The sequence below is a fragment of the Aspergillus brasiliensis genome, assembly GCF_001889945.1.
Source record: "Aspergillus brasiliensis CBS 101740 unplaced genomic scaffold ASPBRscaffold_25, whole genome shotgun sequence".
Classification (NCBI taxonomy): Eukaryota; Fungi; Ascomycota; class Eurotiomycetes; order Eurotiales; family Aspergillaceae; genus Aspergillus; species Aspergillus brasiliensis.
The window spans coordinates 134,046-153,525 of record NW_027137466.1 but is presented as its reverse complement, the minus strand read 5'-3'; the positions used below and the strand labels follow the sequence as shown (position 1 = coordinate 153,525).

The 19,480-nt window shown below is 48.4% G+C and overlaps 8 protein-coding genes across 8 annotated transcripts; 3 read left to right on the top strand and 5 right to left on the bottom strand.

Moving 5' to 3' along the window:
- Positions 1 to 1,202: 1,202 nt before the first annotated feature.
- Positions 1,203 to 2,472, bottom strand: ASPBRDRAFT_138937 (MBL fold metallo-hydrolase; the record flags this gene model as incomplete). The annotated part of the gene is made up of 3 exons (XM_067619043.1): positions 1,203 to 1,783; positions 1,837 to 2,097; positions 2,154 to 2,472. 3 exons carry the CDS (start codon positions 2,470 to 2,472, stop codon positions 1,203 to 1,205), a joined length of 1,161 nt encoding a protein of 386 aa, XP_067473250.1.
- A 528-nt stretch (positions 2,473 to 3,000) lies between these two features.
- ASPBRDRAFT_201388 (flavin-containing monooxygenase) lies at positions 3,001 to 5,043 on the top strand (the record flags this gene model as incomplete). Its single annotated transcript, XM_067621543.1, has 4 exons — positions 3,001 to 3,638; positions 3,687 to 3,940; positions 3,988 to 4,124; positions 4,174 to 5,043. 4 exons carry the CDS (start codon positions 3,001 to 3,003, stop codon positions 5,041 to 5,043), a joined length of 1,899 nt encoding a protein of 632 aa, XP_067473249.1.
- Positions 5,044 to 5,160: 117 nt separating this feature from the next.
- On the bottom strand, positions 5,161 to 6,429 carry ASPBRDRAFT_138930 (uncharacterized protein; the record flags this gene model as incomplete). The annotated part of the gene is made up of 3 exons (XM_067619041.1): positions 5,161 to 5,305; positions 5,374 to 6,133; positions 6,198 to 6,429. The coding sequence occupies 3 exons, from the start codon at positions 6,427 to 6,429 to the stop codon at positions 5,161 to 5,163; spliced, it is 1,137 nt and encodes a 378-aa protein (XP_067473248.1).
- A 1,202-nt stretch (positions 6,430 to 7,631) lies between these two features.
- Positions 7,632 to 9,285, top strand: ASPBRDRAFT_49339 (FAD-dependent oxidoreductase). Its single transcript, XM_067626315.1, has one exon. The coding sequence runs from the start codon at positions 7,719 to 7,721 to the stop codon at positions 8,940 to 8,942; it is 1,224 nt and encodes a 407-aa protein (XP_067473247.1). The 5' UTR covers positions 7,632 to 7,718; the 3' UTR covers positions 8,943 to 9,285.
- Positions 9,286 to 9,540: 255 nt separating this feature from the next.
- ASPBRDRAFT_49338 (Zn(II)2Cys6 transcription factor) lies at positions 9,541 to 11,378 on the top strand. The gene is made up of 2 exons (XM_067626314.1): positions 9,541 to 9,774; positions 9,836 to 11,378. Exons 1-2 carry the CDS (start codon positions 9,735 to 9,737, stop codon positions 11,254 to 11,256), a joined length of 1,461 nt encoding a protein of 486 aa, XP_067473246.1. The 5' UTR covers positions 9,541 to 9,734; the 3' UTR covers positions 11,257 to 11,378.
- A 1,452-nt stretch (positions 11,379 to 12,830) lies between these two features.
- On the bottom strand, positions 12,831 to 13,080 carry ASPBRDRAFT_49337 (uncharacterized protein; the record flags this gene model as incomplete). The annotated part of the gene is made up of 1 exon (XM_067626313.1): positions 12,831 to 13,080. Exon 1 carries the CDS (start codon positions 13,023 to 13,025, stop codon positions 12,834 to 12,836), a length of 192 nt encoding a protein of 63 aa, XP_067473245.1. The 5' UTR covers positions 13,026 to 13,080.
- A 2,955-nt stretch (positions 13,081 to 16,035) lies between these two features.
- Positions 16,036 to 16,910, bottom strand: ASPBRDRAFT_434545 (uncharacterized protein). Its single transcript, XM_067625001.1, has 2 exons — positions 16,124 to 16,910; positions 16,036 to 16,057 (listed from the first exon to the last, which is right to left on the bottom strand). The coding sequence occupies exon 1, from the start codon at positions 16,827 to 16,829 to the stop codon at positions 16,281 to 16,283; it is 549 nt and encodes a 182-aa protein (XP_067473244.1). The 5' UTR covers positions 16,830 to 16,910; the 3' UTR covers positions 16,036 to 16,057; positions 16,124 to 16,280.
- A 450-nt stretch (positions 16,911 to 17,360) lies between these two features.
- On the bottom strand, positions 17,361 to 19,452 carry ASPBRDRAFT_70085 (uncharacterized protein). Its single transcript, XM_067629057.1, has 7 exons — positions 19,136 to 19,452; positions 18,719 to 19,056; positions 18,489 to 18,659; positions 18,038 to 18,434; positions 17,834 to 17,986; positions 17,708 to 17,773; positions 17,361 to 17,641 (listed from the first exon to the last, which is right to left on the bottom strand). Exons 1-7 carry the CDS (start codon positions 19,294 to 19,296, stop codon positions 17,452 to 17,454), a joined length of 1,476 nt encoding a protein of 491 aa, XP_067473243.1. The 5' UTR covers positions 19,297 to 19,452; the 3' UTR covers positions 17,361 to 17,451.
- Positions 19,453 to 19,480: the final 28 nt, after the last annotated feature.

Below are 19,480 nucleotides of genomic sequence, written 5' to 3'. Positions count from 1 at the left end.
AGATTCAATCAAACCAGTGGGATAGATAATCCTCTCACCCCATTGTATTCTTGGATTTGTGCGGCACTAAGTTAGGGAGGACACTAATAGCACCTGCGTTGTATTATCGTGCGGGGTGTTAGCGATCGGGGGTGGCCAGCTGATAAGAGCCATCGAATCATTGTTGGTTTGCGCCGCCACATGGAAGGTTATCCAATGGGCCCGGCTGAACCGTGAGATAGATCCTGTTCTTGGTATAAGCTATAGAGGTTTTGATCCGATAAACAACCTATTCTAGGAGAGTCTGTTGTAGTGAAGTTTGAGGTTTGAGTTTGGCTCAGAAGGCAATGTTTTAATTGCAGATATTCCCGCAATCCTTAAGAAGATTTAGGAGGTTGTTATGCATTGAAAGGAAGAATTCCATAATAATCACTCATTCCAATTAACTACAACATTCAAGTCATCCTCTATCACATTCGTGTTATACACGCCTCGAGCTATCTGTTTTTCCTCGAACGGATTTAGGAATCTTTCATGTGCCAAGCAATGCTAGCATGACATGCACTAATTTCGCTGCAAGGCACTGACTGACGATGCCAAAAGTGGACGAGGTTGGTCTGCATCGCTGCTTCTCGCTTTTCTCGCAATCACTTCCGACCACCCGTACATAGCTGCGCCTCATTATATAGGGAAAAAGTACTGGCTTTGGAGGAGTTGGAATTGAAAGAGAATAAGAAATTTGGGGCTGGGTATGCGTGCGAATCAACATTATCCTTTGTCGTTTAAAAGCTAGCTACCAGAGTTCTGTAAGATAGAATGGAAGGGACCAACCTAACTGTGTTTGGTTCGACATTCCGTGCAACAAGGGATAGTGCCGGTCCCCTTGCACTCAAGTTTGCCAGAAAACATCATAGCGCAGTGACGGCATTTGCTTGTATTGTTAAGAAAATGTCAATTGCATGATTGGGTTTCCTGAGCGACTGCGAAAGGGAAAGCGTGTTCTCTGTTCTAATTAGTGCTAAAAGTGCCTTTGCTACGTGTATTAGCGAAGGGAAGTACATGATATGAAAGGCTCAGCTCTAAGATCTGAAGGAAAAGAGATTAGGCTAGATGTATGGCTCTCATTTCATCAGACTTCTCATATATGACCTGATGCCCTGACAGGTGTGTTCCGGTATATAAGGTATGTTCAGTTCATGATACTTCCCCATGCTCTCTGACTCTTACTTGCGACGAAGTGTCTGTACCGCCTCTTCCCATATTTTACCATCGCGCCAGTAGCCCTCAACGAGTGGCTTCCTGCCAGGACGTCCAGCACGCGGAAGCTCATTTACCCATCCCCAGCGAAGCTTCTCCTTCCAACCCTTTTCTTTCCACGAATTGAGGTCGGAGGAAGGCGTGTCATTGAATGTGGGTAGATGCAACAGCAGATCAGAATCATGGGCGATGCATATCAGAACATTTTCAGATGCTTCAAAGTCCAAAAGTTTAGTGACCGACTTTTGCGCAAGCTCCGCGTCGAAAAAGGCGCTTCCTTCATAACCGGAAACCTCATAGAAAGGCTCTTGTCTTGGGTCCACCTTTGCGATCGGGTGGCTATCTGTGAAAATGCTGCATGGGCATGGACTTGGAAAGAAGGGGTCTTTGTCTAAGAAGTCTGACGGTATGTTGTCTGGGAACGGAAGCCTGGCGTTTGGCCTAATGACGCCTGAAAAGTGGCAGATGTCACCACCAAGAAAGAGGAAGGTGTCAGCCGTTGTCCGGGCAAGACCGCATAAGTGGCCGACGCAGTGTCCAGGGGTGTCTAGTCAGAGAGTAAGCAGCCCCAGCTTTTCATATGAAGATTGACTTACTTACCCAACAGATAGAATGAACCGTCTCCAAAAAAGTCTTGGGCGCGAAACCCTCCGATCGTTAATCCATCTGCGAAATCAGGCTCGGTCACATCCCTCCCGACGAAGGCATCCGCTGATACTGGAGACTCAACGTCATCCGGGAAGCCAGGCATTAGATGAGGATGAGTCTTGAATCCTGGGCCGACAATCAGTGACGTGCTTGGGGGAAACAGGGCGACATTTCCTATATGGTCCCAGTGGTAGTGAGACCATATAACGGAGCCTACACAGTCAGCACAGGTGATGGACAAGTTATGAATGCGATCGGAGAAGACTTACTTATGTCGTGCAGTTCGATGCCCTTCTCACACAGGATCTCAGTGACATCCTTGTCTACTCTGACCGACTTCATGCATTGATCAAAAGGCTGCCGAACTGCTAGAGGGAGGTTCCAGTAGTCTTTCCGCGTGCCGAGGTCAAACATGACCTTTTGATTTGATTCCTCGTGCTCTATAAGAAAGGCAACATCGGTAAGGTTCAGAATTTCATGGCCTGGCTGAACTGGTTGTATGAGGAATGCGGTATCGACAGTCATTAAGGTGGTCGTATCGACCATTCGCACCCGAACGGTGCGGTCGGACTTTGGAAGTTCGAGCATTTTGCGACTTTCCTCGGATGACTTGACCGAATCAAATTACGGATATGCCTCCAGCATGCAGTTCATAGTATGTGCTCAGTTGGGGACCATCCTAGGAAGTATGCGCTCTATATATGCCAAAGTAATGGGAGTGGTTTCACCGAGGAAAGCCAGAGTGTAACGCGTATTGGCTCACGCGTATCCATCCACACCCACTTGGTCAGTCGGTCCAAAATTGTGCCATCCACCCCCTCATTTGCCCCTCCCACTACGCGTGGTTCTTGTCCACTGATAACCACGATAGACACAGTAAGGAATGGTCTAATGCACTCTATAGTGACCTAGTCCAGGGTCCGGCCATTTTTCACATGATATGTTTAGCTGCCAGGTGACAGGGATGGTGATAAGCTGAATGCCAGATGGCAGGTTCAAGGTATATATATATTGGATCGCCGGTGCGCCCGCACGACATCCTCAGCTAAGTTTGGCTAACTTCTCCACCTTTAACTCAATTGATTCAAGCATCGATCAGATCGCCCACCTCTTATCATGGGTTCCATTGATCCGACCGTACAATCTAATCCAGTGTTCGAGAAATATGGTCTACCCGGGGATTCTCGCCTGGGGAGTAATACCCCAGGGCCTCATCCTTCCTCCGTAACTCGACCCGTCCAACATGCGGAACTCAACAAGCCGTCCGACCGCGGCTATACGGTTTCCGGTCATCTCATAAACGAACCTCCTCTGGGAAAACCGTTCAAGATCATCATGATGGGAGCTGGAGCATCAGGGATCGACTTTCTACATTATGCCCCATCGGCATTAGCAGAATTGGGCGTCGAGATTGTGTGCTACGAGAAGAACGCAGATATCGGGGGTACTTGGTATGAGAATCGATATCCGGGATGTGCGTGCGATGTGCCTAGCATTGCCTATTCGTTTCCGTGGCGTCCGAACCCAAACTGGTCAAGCTTCTATTCGAGTGCAAAACAGATTTGGGAGTATCTGAAGCAAATCGTCATCGAAGAGGACATGATGAAGTATATCAAGCTCAATACTCGTGTGGTATCGGCGATCTGGAATGAGGATAAGAGTAAGTGGGTGGTCAAGCTGCAACAGGATACGCCGTGTGTGACTGAGTGGGAGGATGAGTGTGATGTCTTGATAAACGGAGCTGGATTCCTCAAGTGCGTCTTATTCCCTCCCTCTCGCTGATCCTCCTGACCTGAGAACAGCTCCTGGAAATGGCCCGATACGCCAGGATTGCACTCTTTCCAAGGAACACTGTGTCACACAGCAGCCTACCCCGAGGGGCTCGATCTACAAGACAAGCGTGTAGCAGTGATAGGCTCAGGCAGTTCAGGCGTTCAGGTTGTTCCCTCTATCCTCGACGATGTCTCTCACTTGTACACCTGGGTGCGAACCCCAATCTGGATCACAGCTGCTTTTGCGCAACGCTACGCCGGCAAGGACGGCCGGAACTTCGACTGTTAGCTGCCTTCTCTGGTACATAGAGTGAACGCTAATGCGGTACAGATACCCCAGAACAAAAGAGCGACTTCAAGAATGACCCCGAAATGTACCACCGATACCACAAGTCGGTAGAGCATGAGCTCAATCAGCGGGCCAAGCTCACACTGCGCAACACCGCCGAATCGGATGAAGCAAATGCTGTAGGTGTCTTCTGAAAGCTAGAGAGTTCATCTACTGATACTTTATTAGTCCTCATACAAGAGCATGTCCGACAAACTGGCATCAAAGCCCTACGTCAAAGACGCCATAATCCCCAAGACCTTCAACGTAGCCTGTCGACGCCCAACACCCGGCACAGGCTATCTAGAAGCTCTTGCCTCAGACAAAACGACCGTGTTCACAGAGAAAATCCAGACCATCACCCCCAAAGGATTTATCGACTCCGCAACAGGAACTGAACATGAGGTAGACGTGATTATCTGCGCCACCGGATTCGACACGTCTTTCCGACCACGGTACCCTATCATCGGGCTGGACGGCGCTAATCTAGCTGATAAATGGAAAGATGCTCCTACGAGTTACCTTACAGTTGGCATTGACGGATTCCCAAACTACTTTATGTACGGAGGTCCCTTTACGCCAGCGGCACATGGATCCATTCTACCCATCATCTCCCACGTGACGAACCACTTCATCCAAATCGTGAAGCGCATGCGGAGAGAGCACATTCGACGCCTCAGCCCTAAAGCATCTGCAGTGCGCGACTTTGTCGAGCACGCTCGAACATACCTCCCGCGGACGTGTTGGTCCGATCCTTGCTCCAGCTGGTTCAAGCAGGGGCGAGTTGACGGCCCGATAACTATATGGCCTGGTTCTCGATTGGCATTCTTCGAGGCATTGAATACGCCTACGCTAAGCGACTACGAGATCGAATACTGGAGTGGAAATCGATTCGGCTATTTGGGGTGTGGGTTCGTTGATGCCGAATTCTCCGGGGGCAATATCACCTGGTACCTGGACCGGTACTCAGATAATGAGGAATGGATGAAACATGGAGTCTGGTACGATAAGGAGCAGAAGGAGTTTGCGCACATAAGCGAGAAGGCACATTCTGGCTGAATGATCACTTGGTTGAACATATGTTTTATGTAGGCACAACGAAAACGCAATCAATCCCATCTGAGCCCAAATATCAATGGAAAGAATGAGCTCATACTATCACAACTAGTGACCTCGTCATTCCTGGAAAAGCGTAGGTAAATTTAAGATCCACCTGACAGCGTCCTCGACATCAGCATTCGCGAGCTCAGACGCATCCAAGGCATAGACGCGTCGAAAATCATGCGGCATACCGGCAACCATCCTTATGAGAAGCTCAACGCTAGTCAACGGTCAGCATCATCGCTTATGAACGGAAAAACAGTATAAAGTTGTTTGATAAAGTCCTACCCAGCATTTTGCAAATAACGAGCAAGCCGAACCGCCTGGTCCCTTAATAAGCTTTGCCCCGCAACCAGTATAAACGTCTTCGGCAACCCGGAGAAATCCGAGCACTTCCCAATAACAAACTGTGACATATCCGACAATGTCTTGAGATCTAGGAAGTCCCTGTACAACTGGTGGATATACAGTGGCAGGAATGGCGCAGTCCAGCACTGATATCTCGACACCTCCCCCTCCGCGCTCGTCTCGTCATCCATATGCGGAAACCACGGCGTAGTCAACACCAACCCCACGATGTTGATCTTGAACTTATTGTGCTTCATGAGGACTGCATCCGTCTTTTTTGCGAACATAGCAACCCACAGTGCGATCATGGCGCCGGAGTCCTCCCCGCCGAGAACGACGCGGTTCGGGTCCCCGCCGAAGGCATCGATCTTTTTCTGCATGTACTCGTACACATACCATGCATCGTGGAACATCTGTGGATATTCAGCGTCCAAGACACTTCCGTATTGGACGCTAATCACGATTATGGGACATGTTGACGTCAAATGACTGACCATCGCGGCGCAGATAGCGTCCTCAGTGTCCAGGTTTCCGCACATAAATCCACCACCGCGGAAGTGGATGTATAAAGGGAGCGGTTCCGCAAAGCCCCGCTGGGTATAGTAGGCTATGGGGTAGTAGGCGCGGATGGGGATGGGGTTGTTGGGCTCGTCTGCTCTAGGGATCGAGAGATTGGATATCTTGACTGTGACCTCGTAGTCTAGTTGGGGAGTTAGCGTTAACTTTGCATCATAGCAGGTATTGAGTAGATGAGAATATCGGACTTTTCTGTTTCTTTTCCTCTTGAGCCCCTCTCGTCCAGGCTCCAGTGATCTTCTCGTCAAATTCATCAGGAAAGGGACACTCGTCGTCCGGAGAACTCATGCCGCACCATGGGATCCCGTGCACACGGCAGAAATCTATCCATTCTTGACATGGTCCCTGGAGGTACCAAGGGTCATCGTCTGGTTTTGGCGTAGTTGAGTTTTGAGAAGGAACGTGTTGAATTCTAACCATTGTGTCAATAGCACCCTGGTGGTGACGTGACTGGGGAAGTGGAAGATAGGATGCTCCTTTGCTTAAGTACCCTTTTATAGTATCTTTGTTGAGATGGAGAGAAAGAAGATGTAAAACTATAGCGCGGGAAGGCTATCCTTTTTAATAATCAAGATGAATTCTTTGTTCCGGCCGTTTGCGCGCCTGACACAAGGACGGATGGATACTCCCGATTTCTTTGATGCTGGCTTTGTCGAACAACCTTTTTCTTTAGCATTGCCAAGGGTAATCGCGGTTTCTGGAAAACCCCTTATTATCAAGCTGTAGCACGTTCAGATGATGATTCTTAACGCATCATCGGTCCCCTCCTGCCTTGTTATGGGATACAGACAAACGCAATGAGTCCATCCCACAAACACTACATAGGATATGCTGTATATGGTGGGATGTGCTCCTTCCCTTCCATAAATAACGCACTGAATAGAGAGTAGATTATTACTATCAGATGGTAATCAGAAGATAGGTGCATACGTCGTCGATCAATGCTCTTGTAGCTTAATGCGCTTTATTGCCTTGACCTTCTATTGAACTTGAAGTACATACTTTTCAACGCACCCGGCCAACAGATACAGGTTACCTCGGGCCAGGTCAATACAGTACCAATCCCAATTACAACCTACTTGCTATGTACAGAATTGGAATCGCCATTCTTGCAACTGATATTCTCCCAATCAACATATCCTCAACAGGTCTCAGGCTGCCCTCGCCTATATACCACCGAGAAGTGAACTTAGAAGCGTAATGTCATATATTCATTAAATAAAACAGAATGATCCTATATCGTAACAGCCAATCCCAGTTTTGGCACGCATATCTCGGCGGTTAAATATATATCAGCTCACTTCGGAGATCCCTCATGCAGCTAATATCCCAAGATAATCAATCAATCAATCTCAGAAACGATACCCTCACCAGCCCTCCACAATCTCAGATCATTATTCTAAAAGGTAAACACACAACAGTATCTGCAAGATACTTGCTACTAACCGAGCGAGCCTAATCGTTTCGCACTGTGCCAAGTGGGCTCGTGCCGTGCCATAATCAAAGCCGTACGGGAGATGATGTAGCTTTGCAAAAGCCGATATCCGCTGAGTAAGCGTCTCTATACAATCCATTCCTTCGTGTTTTCGTAGCATTTATATAGATAACTTTTCCATTTCGTTTGGCTCAATCCTCTTATTCTATTGTTCTATTAATCTAGATCTATAACCTTTCTTCCTCGGAGTTCTCATAGACATAATACTAGCGAAATGTCAACCTGGCGCCCCGGCAAACGAGTGGCTATCGCTGGCGGTGGCCCCGGCGCCATATCCGCAGCGTTGGCCTTCATCAAGCGCGGCTATGACGTGCGGGTCTTCGAGCGACAAACCGAATGTCGCGCTCTCGGGGGCGCAGTCCTCCTCTCCATCCCCGTGCTTGCGATCCTGCGCTCCTACGGGATCAGTCTAGAGAACTTCGGATCCTATACATCGACCTACTTCAGGAACAAATGGGGCAAGGAACGGGCCCTACTGCCGTTCAACGCAGAAGTCGAGAGACGGATGGGAATCAAGGGCTGGCAATACGGTGTCTTGCGATCATCGGCGTTTCAGAAAATGCTCGATCTTGTTCCCGAGGGGGTCATTTTCTGTAACCACGAAGTGACAGGATATGAGGACGTCGAGGGCGCAATACAAGTCATCTTCACGGACAGCGGTATTGAACCAGTAACGGCAGATATCCTTATCGCAGCAGATGGCATCCGATCCGCCGTTTCGCGCCAGGCATTTGGTGACCCGCAACTATTCCACACGGGCATCCGGCTTTGGCTTGCGTGGTGTGATCACATTCCCGGGATCCCTCCCAACACCGGTGTTATCTCCCACGATTGGCAATACCAAGCGAGTTTCTTCCCTATGTTGCATGACGGCAAGCCAGGCTTCGAGTGGTGGGTTGTCGAGCCGGGGTGGGAAGGGATGCCTCTTCCTGAGGATCCCAGAGCCCACGTAAAGAAGATCCTGCAGGACTGGTCAGATCCCATGCCGCAGTTGGTGGAGGCCACTGATTTCGAGACGCAGGTGTATCGATGGGACATTTACAATCGGCCTTCGATGAAGAAGTGGTCTTCTGGGAGGATTGTGGGCATTGGAGATGCGGTGCACCCTGTTTCGCCATATGCAGCGTACGGAATGGGCATGGCCATTGAGGATGGGTATTTTCTTGCGAAGGCGCTGGAAGGAGTTGATTTGCGGGATGTGAAGGCTGTCAATGCGGGATTTGAACTGTTTGAGGAGCAGCGCGTCGATTATGTGAATCACCATATGGAATTTGCTCGGTTTACGAGTAATATGTTCCATAGCTTGCCTTGGCCATTGGCGAAGCTGAGGGACTTGGTGTTTGATTATACGCCGTTTCTGAAAGGGTTACTGCAGAAGGAGTACTTGAAGAGGGCGGAGGATGAGACGATGAATTTGAAGGAGTTTCATGTTGTTTAGGTTAGTGGTGTGGTGTACTATAATCTTCTTCTGTTGATAGATTAGCAGATTCCACGTATTATACGGAGTACAGTGTATCCATCGATGAGAGAACCACAAGCTTGCGTAGAGACATTGCCAGTATACAACAGACATGATACGCTAGGATCCAGGGACTGATCCCATATAAAGAGCCGCCCCATGCTTTCCTGGTGTGGCGCTTCGTGGGAATGAATCTATTCCACAACGAGAATCGCTGACCCACACGGAAGAGGGGGTCCCTGACTCTTTTCTGTTACGCGGTGTTCGATCATTGCGCCTTTGCAGACAGATTCAAGATGAGCAAGCAGCCAGCAGAGAGAAGGATCAACAAGTGTCCACGGTCTGAAAATCAAAAGAACCTAAAACTCTTAATTGGGTTTCCAGGGGTTTTGCTTGTTCCTCTGGACTGGCAGCAACTGGACGCTGCGGGCAAAATGATGTAAATGACCCACCGGAACTTCGGGAAGTTTGTTTTCACGTCTTGGCTTCCTTTACTGGTTTAGACCGGCGTTCCGCAGAGGGTTCGATCCAACCATCGTGACAAAGCAATGTGCTTACCCTTTTCACTTCGCAGATGCTCAAACTTTGCTATACTCTCTCATCTGTTCACCATGAATGTCGGCTGATGGGGACCCTTGAATGGGCAAGCTCGATCTTTCCTCCTCTTCCGAACATCGCCGGCATTGCCCACTAAGATTGCAGCATGGTTTTCATTGGAGAATAGACCATCAGGAATATTTGGCAGGACGCAAAATCTTCTCACCAATACACATGACCGCCGATCGAACGCCTGCGGAAGTGCCAGCTAAAGGTAATTTCCCTTAATTAAGCACTGAGCTGATAATTGAAGCTCATCTCAATAACCTCTTCAGACTGCCAGATTTGCAGGGTCCGTCGCATCTCCTGCGATAGAACGCTACCTCATTGTCGCAAGTGTTCTTCACGGAACCTTCGGTGTCCCGGGTATGGGATCAACCTAAGATGGGGCCAGGGAGTGGCAAGCCGGGGTAAGTTGGCGGGACAGGCAATACCGGTCAGGAGAGACTCCCACATATCACATAATGCCTTTCAGCGCCGTGCAGACATCGTCGTGCCGATAGATGTGGACCTCCCACTATCCGCCCGTTGGCGCGGTTTGCCCTTCGATAGCATCACTGCTGGACTACTTGATCACTTCGATCGAGGCGTCGCTACAAAGCTCGCTTGGGTGGATGACCTCCACAATCCTTGGAGAAGCGTAGTATTACCTCTGGCGCACGACTCGTCAACTGTACGGTATTCGGTACTCGCTCTAGCTTCAAAGGATCTTGCCTCCAAGTATCCAAGAGACCATCACTGGGCACAGACACTCCAAGCCATCTCCCGTTACCACCAGAACGTGGCTTTGTCATGGTTATCAAAGGATATGAGAGACATACTGCAGGATCCGACTGCGGTTCGAAGCCGAGATCAAGCGAGACATATCCTGGCTTCTGCTCTCATTCTTTACAATCGGGAACTACTGACAGCACCGGCTGCCCAATGGCGAATACACATCCAATGTGCCCGGGAAATTGTCCAGTGGAATCTACAATCAGCCAGCAGTGCACTGTATGCAAATATCGCCGATGTATTTCTGTTCTACGAATACTACTACACATCAGTTTACCTTGGATTGACAACATTCGATCCGATCGATCAGCTACAAGGTGACTTTCCAGCGCACGACAATGTCACAGTGTTCTGTGATTTTATCCGAATCATGCATAGCGTGACCCGGGCTGAGCGAGAGAAATACACCATGCAGTGCAGCTCGCAATCAATCCCAATCGAGTTCACACTACTTGACATTGAATTTGCCAAAGCTCAGATGATCCAGATGAGCGACACCATCAAGTTCAGATCTGTCCAGGCACGGCATGATTTTGAATGCCTCGTACACATGTTCTATCATGCCACGCTTATCTATACCCATCGTGTCCTTTCCGACAGCACGGCCCCCGATGATGGCATTCAACATTCACTTGGCATGCTTCTCAAACATGTACTACCTCTTTCGTGCAGCGCCGCCGTCGCTCAAGACTTGGTATGGCCACTCTTCATTACAGGAACAGAACCTAGGGGCAACCAACAGATGCAAAGCACTGTAGAGGAGGCCATGAAGAATGTCATCCGATTGACTGGCAACCTTGATCGGTATCGCGTTCTTTCCTTCCTCAAGACGTTCTGGTCATTGGATCTTGAGCCTGGCACGACTTGGATTCAGTATGCACGGGACAAGTCTTTCAACTTTAGCTTCCTGGTGATTCTCTGAGGGTTTCCTGTTGGCTCTGTTAAATCTACCACCATACTGTATATATCATTGCAACAATCTTGATAACGAACAACATTTAGTTATGAATACTAGTCTGAATATCTTAGATCCAAATAACTGCAAGCCCACACAAATCCTTACATCACCGCAACAATAATAGCTTCAACCACCGTCCCACCAGGCTCAGAACCATTACCATTGTCATAGATTCCCATCTTCTACAGAGTATGTAAGTCATAGCTTAGCACTGCGCTATTGTTTCATATTGCCACCAAGGAAAAAGAAAGAAAGAAAGGAAAAAAAAAAACCACGACCCACCACAGTATTCAGCTTAGAGAGACCCCCACTATGTCCCGGCAGAACCAGAACCGCGACTCAGACCGCCCTCTCCACCGCTATGTCCACCGCCCAAACGGCAGAACGTCGTCGACCTCGACCAAAAAACCTCGGCTTTTGCGGATTTTGGAAACATCCAGTCCCCAAAAAGTCCCCGGGAAAACTGTACACTTTTTTACCGCCTTTGCCGGGAGGTGGCAGAAAACGGTCTTACCCACCCACCCAGTAGACCATGGCTTAGCAGTACTGTCTATTTTTCAGCGACAAGAAGTTTGAATCTTCTCTCTTTGTGGCCATTTGCTGTCTTGCTATATTCGTATTTTCTTTCTTCTTCTTTTCTTTTCATTGCGTTTCTCTCGGATGGTCTTGATGGACGCGTAGTTACAACTACTAACCTAAATAACTACTACTACTACTACTACTGGCGGAGAAATTACTGTGATGGTCATGATAGTAACTAGGTACCAATAGTGCCGTATTGGATTCTACTTCATGAGCAGACAAAGTACTACTACACACTGCATAGAATAGTATGTTGTCTTTCCAGTGTTGATGAGTCTATCTTGGGCCATGTCTATCAAAACTAATGGGTGGAGAGTGGCTCCCATTTGCAATTCTATATAGGATAGATATTTCAGGGTTGATAAAGTAACTAGTATTGGACGACAACATGATGCTTTACCTAGTGGTTAAATCTGGCAGATACATATAAATGGATACATTGATCAATGAGATTAATGCAAAGCCAGTGAGGGTGCCATATTTCTGTATCACGGCAAAGGACTCAATGGTTTATGCAATATCATCCAAGAGGCGTGGCACTCTGACGATTCAGGAGGTGAGAAAGCAAACGTTGTGCAAAATTTGGTTCGCAAGTACAAAGACCGAATGGGCCGACCTATCGCCTGCACAAACATAGAGCTGTGCGAGTTACCCCATTTAAAGAGCGCTATAAACGGCTCTCCTACTTCCTCGGTTCACCACAGCTGGATCATCTTTGAATATATCAATACGTAATGTGCTGGACCATTCCCACACAAACATAGAGCCATGCGAGTTGCCAGATTACAAGACCGCCATGAACAGCTCCTTGTTCGTAAGCATCCAACCATTTAGTTCACGGCAGTGGCAGGTTGCTTATGTTTTCACATCCACACCGCTAACAACAGAAGACACCAATATCCGCATCGCACTGTCCACCATGAGCTGCAGAGTGAAGATTTATTCATCATCCGTATTTGTCACTCTTTGTGGACTAGATTGATGCTTGGTCCGATCCAGATTTCCAAGCCATTATTGCTTTCAGCGTCGTCATCGCTCGTTTCCACGATGGGACGTTTCGCATCCTCCAAGTTCTTCTTTCTCCATCCTGCTGTTGTTCCTTCGTCAAAACGATTTATATTATTTCTCGCTACCACCACTGTGTCTTGCATCCCCGACAGCACCACCAAACTGAGGTGGGAAATCAATCAGAACACCGAAGATGCTTCCGCGGCTGCTCCAAGCTATACGTGCGAATCTAACCTGGTGTCATATTCGCCAGATTTGAGATGCGAGGGAGTTGTTTGAGATACAGCACTGCTTCATCGTCGCAAAGGCTAGCTGCAGTTTCATGAAATGCGGATGTCTGAGTATTCGACTGTAGGAGCGACTCCCCTCGAGTACCGTGGCACCAGCAGAGCGACATGGCCCCTGTAGCAAATGAACCAGTAGTATCCATGTGACCGTTCCATTTTAATTTTCAAGGATTGGTTGTCAATGCGAAACCAATTCAGCCAGATGGCTTAATCATACCGGTTTTGTCGGATCGCCCCTGATCCTGAACAAGACTGCTTCGACGGGACCGCAGCTCGGGCAGAGCTTGTTGAACTGTAGAAGTGGAGGAAGGACTGTGATACACAGAGGCTCGAAGAACACTTGTAATGTTCTCTTGACAAGGGCGACCGCTGGACCTATGATGAGGAAAAGCCATCATAATTGTCTTTGGACGAAGAGCTTTGCAAGATAAACCCAAGTAACGCAAGCATGATCTTCCTCACAACGATTTAAAAAGCAAAGGCGACAAACCGTAGGATCAGATCCCACATCCTGAGTCACAACTACAATATCTCAGACTGAGGTGTTGAGTATGTTCTGATAGACGCAGTAGGAGATGACGCGCTGGCTGACATGGTTCGGCAGGTGAACGTTAGCCGATTATTGATACAGTCTTCTTTCGGGTAGAGCAAGTTGGAGCTGTAGATGTTAGCAGAAACTGCAAGAGATTTGGAAAATCCAAACTTTACCATTCGCGATAGATCCAACCTTGTCAAGGTGGCTTGGCAGACATCAACATATGCCTCAAACCCTCTGCCTCTGGAGGGTCAAACTTATAGGTAGGTAACTGCCCCAATCCCGAATACACTGTCGATTTAGCAATCGAGGGCCGGCGTTCCTGGTGAAATCGAAAAGCTCATCCACTGATTGGGACTGATGATATTCAGCTTGACTCCAAATTCTCTTGAGCAGTTCTGCCAACTTTATGTGCCTCGGCCGAAGGGGAGGAGAGAGAATCTCGTACTCATACCCCCAGCCATCACATCATATGTGGAAGCTGACATTGCAGAGGATGGCATTCTTCATACAATGCAGGTTGCAACAATTTTGCCAAGCTCAAAGACCTCGATGATGTAGGAAGTGCGTTATATATACCTGCCCGCCACATTGATATCATGTTCGTTGGCTGCAACCATCCCCGGTAGTATAACAGCTCCAACGTTTCCAGTCTCGCTACAGCAAGACGCGTTATATAATGGAGCACAAGCCACAGCAGCAGTAGTAGCTGATCCTTCGAACAACGTAGTGAAGAGGCCTGTCAAATTGGAGAATGGGGGGGAGGGGGTTTCACGCCCTGATAGTATGGAATCTGCTTCAGGATACATGATGCTGTTTTATTTGGACGTCATTCATCAGAAGTGCCTTGAAATGACCTTCCTGAAAAGGAAGTGACGAGTATGACGTTCCTCCGCTAGAGAAATTGGCGTTTTGGATGCAGACTGTCCACGGAAGTGATGACTATATAGTAGGCCGGAGCGATGACAGCTAGGGCCTAGTACCAGGCATGTGACAACTTTCCTGAACCGTCCATCACGAGAAGCACATCGGCTACCCTCCGGGAAAAGATGTCCTGGCAAAGAGGTAAATGTACAGGACATCACATCCTCAGTCTTCATGGTTTGCAGGCCGTGCTCGATATAAGAGACACCCAAGTCTAGATTTCATCGCAAGTAGTGCCCATGTTGCTGAACAGTGCACTTGCAAGACTTGGTGCACTCTTTATATGATGTATAATAATTCGATTATGTCTTGAATCGTCCCGGAAATTGTGTGTAGAGACGGTCGAAACCGGCAGCAGTCACGACAAGTGGTGCTAAGGTCGCTGGATGTTAAACACTTGCAGGGCTCAGTGGCCCCTTTATAAGTATATATAAAACAATGCAAACTGATCGAAACTGTTTATATTTTTGTCCCAGATATTTCTCATATTTTCGGCCGCACTCTAGCCCTCGGGAGCAAGCAGTGGTATAGCTGTCTCCTAACGATCTACCCAATCAGCATCACGATTGACGGCAGTAGCAAACATGGTCACAGCCGTCTTGTTAGCTAGCAGCATTGCTTCGGAACAGATCAGCATTAACTCATGATAAAACGTGCTTTGACCAATACAGCTAGTGTGACGTACCACTTGATGGATCAGTAAGTGCCAGGAACAATTGTGAAGAGATTCTTTGACAACTTGAAGAACCTAGAGTGCCCTTCTGAGCCAAGTCGTATATATCGCGGGTCACATCGTTGCAAATCTAGAGAATCTCGCAAGTTCTGCCCATGTTCAATTTGGCAGTCCATCTTCTGACCATTGACCATCTGCTACCCTTGACTAGACTGTGACAGGTCCTGCGGCATGGGCATGAACTGCTGCGAGGTGTTTGCCTTAGCTAGAGCCTGTTTCGTTCGCAGCGAAATGCCGTGACGGTGGCTAGATTGTAGATTGGTCGTTGAAAGCCCCATCAGGCCCTGCTTTGAATTGCCTCATCAAAAGACCTGCTGCAAAGCACCGTCAGTGATGACTAAGTCTCAAAAATGTTGTTCAGATGTTAATCGCAGCTTATTGGACTGTGAGTCGGACAGGAGCCACAAGGCAGTCTATTGCGGACGTTCGTATATAGGTAGTCGATATTGTTGTTTCTCGGTTGATGAAAGATATATTGGGGTCTCAAGTGTTTAACGATAGTTGGATGAGCTGATCAAACACAGCCACCAAGGCCAAGCTGGCTTGTGGAAAATTCTCAGCTATAGTTGCGAGCCACTCGATGCCCAACGTGGACTCTGCTGAAGGATGAGTTTACTCTGAGTGGCAGAGTAGAGCATGTCGCTAACCGCACTCATGAGGCAGATAGGGTAGCCTATTGTCCCCAGTGCATTTTATCTGTGGGGTGTGGTTAGTTCACGAGTAGAACGGGCATGCACGGGCCAGAAAGTGTCCTGTCCATACCTTGCGACGTCTGTATCAATTGCAAGCATCCTTGCATTCGTCGGTACTGATGAGATGGCCCGCTCGTGCAAAAGCAAGGGTATCGTCGTGTTACCCCCAGCATGACCTCGGGCACTCTCTTCGTTTTGCTGCGTTTGAGTACTGGTAGCCAACGAGCTCAATCTGATATGTAAGGTAGAGTAACCATTATAATGAATGATTGATGCCAATGATGGAAGTCGATTGCTCCAAACCCGAAGCACAGTGAAGGTGTGACAATAGAGAAAGAAAATGCCACAGCGGGGAGACGACCGCAGTAGGTCTCCGAGGGCCTCATCGACACATCAGGCGATAGAAGGAAGTAATATATAGGAGATAAAAGCCAGAGCTTATGTGCATGTTGAAGAAAGGAATAGGAAGAGATGAAAAGCAATATATGCTGAACATATATCACATGACATAATAGGCTGCAACAAGGATGCTGAGGGGGTTGAGCAGAACATTGAAACCAACAGCATCCTGGAAGGTGTGAATCATATATGCAAAGAATATCTCGAATGTGATATCCTATCAAGCACAGAGGCAGTGGAGGAGATGTTGCTGTGGTTAAGGAGACCGCACACCGACGATGCAGGAGTCGAAGGACCAGAGTAACATCAGTGGCAAGAATCACGATACCACGCCCACAAGGCCGAGTCTGACATTGCTGAGAGAGAGAGGTATTCATGAAAAAAACACATCATGTAGTAGTGGAGACAAAAGATTGATAAAAGGTGACCCACGACAACGTTACGGTAATAGCGGAAGGAGATTCAACTTCATGTGAAAGTTATCACCACCACACACCGCACCAGCCAGATGAAGGGAAGGTGTCACACTTTGAGAGAGGATTAGATATAATAATATAAATCTGGAAAGCTCAAAGAAGGAAAAGTGCAAAAAACGAGGACGAAAATATAAGGGATGACTAATCCCTCCTGGGGGAAGACCAGGAGGGCAGATGGATGAGAAAGATTGAAAGAGGGAAAAACTTCCAGGAGGAAGAAGGGGGTATCTATACCTTTGCAGGCACGCCCTGAGACACGCTACTGGAAGCGAGGTTACGAGTTTTTCGACGGAGATGTCCAGGTGACGACGCAGGCTTCGGCGGACAGGGAGGGACAAGGGGGGGGGGGGGGTCAAGTGTCAGGTTTTGTAGGCAAAGGGAAACGCAGAGAAAAGGAAAAGGCCGACGGCATCGACCGGGGGACCAGCTAGTGTGAGGATATGAGCGTGTCATTAAGTAAATCTATCTCGTAGCATCATTAATTCCAAGGATGCATGGCCCTGCATCATCCCAGATGAGCATCTTAGACAGTTCCAGCCTGGGTATTCTTTCTCCTGAAGAGATACTGTAGATTTAGAACCAGAGTCTGAACCCATGACGCGGCTGCCAAAGCACAAATGGCCGTGAGACCGTGAATGTAAAGGGGGGCATCCGAGGATCGAAAGATTTGGGCCCCAGAGATACCCGCAAGGTTGGCGGACATGACGATCAACCTATCATTGCCACCGTATTAGCAAGGACTATCTTAGACAATCGAAGAAGGTAAGTGAATAACATACGCCATGGATATACTCCGCTCTTGAGGTGTTTTGCAATAGAAGGAAAGCCAACCAACGTTGAGAACACTATCCACATCAGCATATAAGCGTCAAACGGGGTACCCGAGGACGGTCAAGGGTACATACTGCATACTACAGTACGCAACATTAGCAATAGCAATGACCGAGTACTTGTGCCAGCTTGAGGCATCTGTAGGACTGGTGCGCAGACACGCATACGAAATGACGTTCCACGTGATACAGAGGAGGACGAAGGGCCCGCGATGCCCGATTTTGTCCCTGCAGCAGTCAGCATCCAACTTCCCCCCACCACAAAGCAGGGACACATACGAGGAATAAGCCATGATTGTCGTCCAGACAATACTCGCATAAATTGGCACTGAGGCCAGTGCATTTGCTTTGACGGCACTGAATCCGAAGGACTTGATCATGCTGGGAGTGTAAGTGTTCAAGCCCTGGAAGCCGGACATGGCCACCAGTGTGATGAACATATGCTGAAGCGTCGTGGGTTGTGTGACAGTCTTCCAGATATCCCGGCCAGTGATCTTGATATGTTCTCGCGTCTTCAGAGGGTCGTCAAGCAGAACGCGGTCGAGAATAATGCGTTTCTCGCGAGGGGAGAAGTAACTCCAGCGACCCATGCTGATGAGAGGACTGCCATCGCCTGCCCTCTTAGGTATAAACAGGATGAAAAGGATAGCAGCGAAGATGGTAATCAGTCCCTCAACTGGAGGCCATTAGCTCTCCTCATTCACTATGACCGAAGCACGCAGAGACATACCCAGGAAGATCCACCTCCACCCTGCAAGCCCGCACTTCCCATCCAGCTTCAACAAGCCAGCCGAGATCAGACTCGACGTCGCGCCCGCAAACATCTGTCCATAGAAGAACAGAGTGGTCCGGAAACTCGTCTCAGGGCGTTTATACCAGGTCGAGAGATAGTAAAGGGCACCTGTACCAAGGCTATCGTTAGCCCATGAACCACAGACCCAACAGCATGACGAAACAAACCAGGAATAAACCCTCCCTCCAACAAACCCAACAACAACCTCGTGGCCAAAAACGCAGGGTACGACTGCACAAAAGCCTGAAACGTGCCAACCAGACCCCAAGCGACCAGCTGCACGGACAACCAGACCTGGGGACCGAGACGCTGGAGTATAATATTGGACGGGATCTCCGTAATGACAATACCAGCCGAAAGCAACTGCGATCCGATGTTGACTTGATTCGTGGTGATGCCTAGATCTTTGGTGATCGTGGAGGTGAGAGCAGCGCTGATATTACCGCGGTCGATTTGGAGGCCGAAGAAGGCGAGAGCGAGGATAGGGATGAGGATGATATCGATCCTATATACCAGTCAGTATAAATACCCATACATATATGGCAGTGAATAAAGGACGACGATGAAGAAAAGAGACGACTCACTTCCTCCGCAGCTTTCCCTCCTCCTTATCGTCCCAATCCTTGACAATCTCCTCCGACGCAGCATCATTATCGGTATAGACCTCGTTGACGACCTTCTTCTCCTCAAAGGAGGGCACGACACCGTCCCTCCCATCCTCAAACTCGAACTGTTTCCCCACCATCACGACAACAAAAACACAAGACAAAGATCGTCTGAAGCTCAAGTAACACAAGACACGACCGACAGTTCAATCAAGGGCCGACCGTATGCAAGGGGCTTCAAAGAGAGAGAGAGAAAAAAGCAAAGTATATTTCTTTTCCCGCTCACAACAACACAACGCATAAAATCTCCGGTTCACATGAAAT

Excerpts from the sequence above, each read along its gene's own strand:
- ASPBRDRAFT_70085 (XM_067629057.1), bottom strand. The coding sequence starts at position 19,296 with ATGGTGGGGAAACAGTTCGAGTTTGAGGATGGGAGGGACGGTGTCGTG. Across the intron at positions 19,057-19,135 it reads GAGGGAAAGCTGCGGAGGAA|GATCGATATCATCCTCATCC; the intron begins GTGAGTCGTCTC and ends ACTGGTATATAG. Across the intron at positions 18,435-18,488 it reads GTGGAGGTGGATCTTCCTGG|TTGAGGGACTGATTACCATC; the intron begins GTATGTCTCTGC and ends AATGGCCTCCAG.
- ASPBRDRAFT_49339 (XM_067626315.1), top strand. The coding sequence starts at position 7,719 with ATGTCAACCTGGCGCCCCGGCAAACGAGTGGCTATCGCTGGCGGTGGC.
- ASPBRDRAFT_434545 (XM_067625001.1), bottom strand. The coding sequence starts at position 16,829 with ATGAATACCTCTCTCTCTCAGCAATGTCAGACTCGGCCTTGTGGGCGT.
- ASPBRDRAFT_49338 (XM_067626314.1), top strand. The coding sequence starts at position 9,735 with ATGACCGCCGATCGAACGCCTGCGGAAGTGCCAGCTAAAG. Across the intron at positions 9,775-9,835 it reads TGCGGAAGTGCCAGCTAAAG|ACTGCCAGATTTGCAGGGTC; the intron begins GTAATTTCCCTT and ends TAACCTCTTCAG.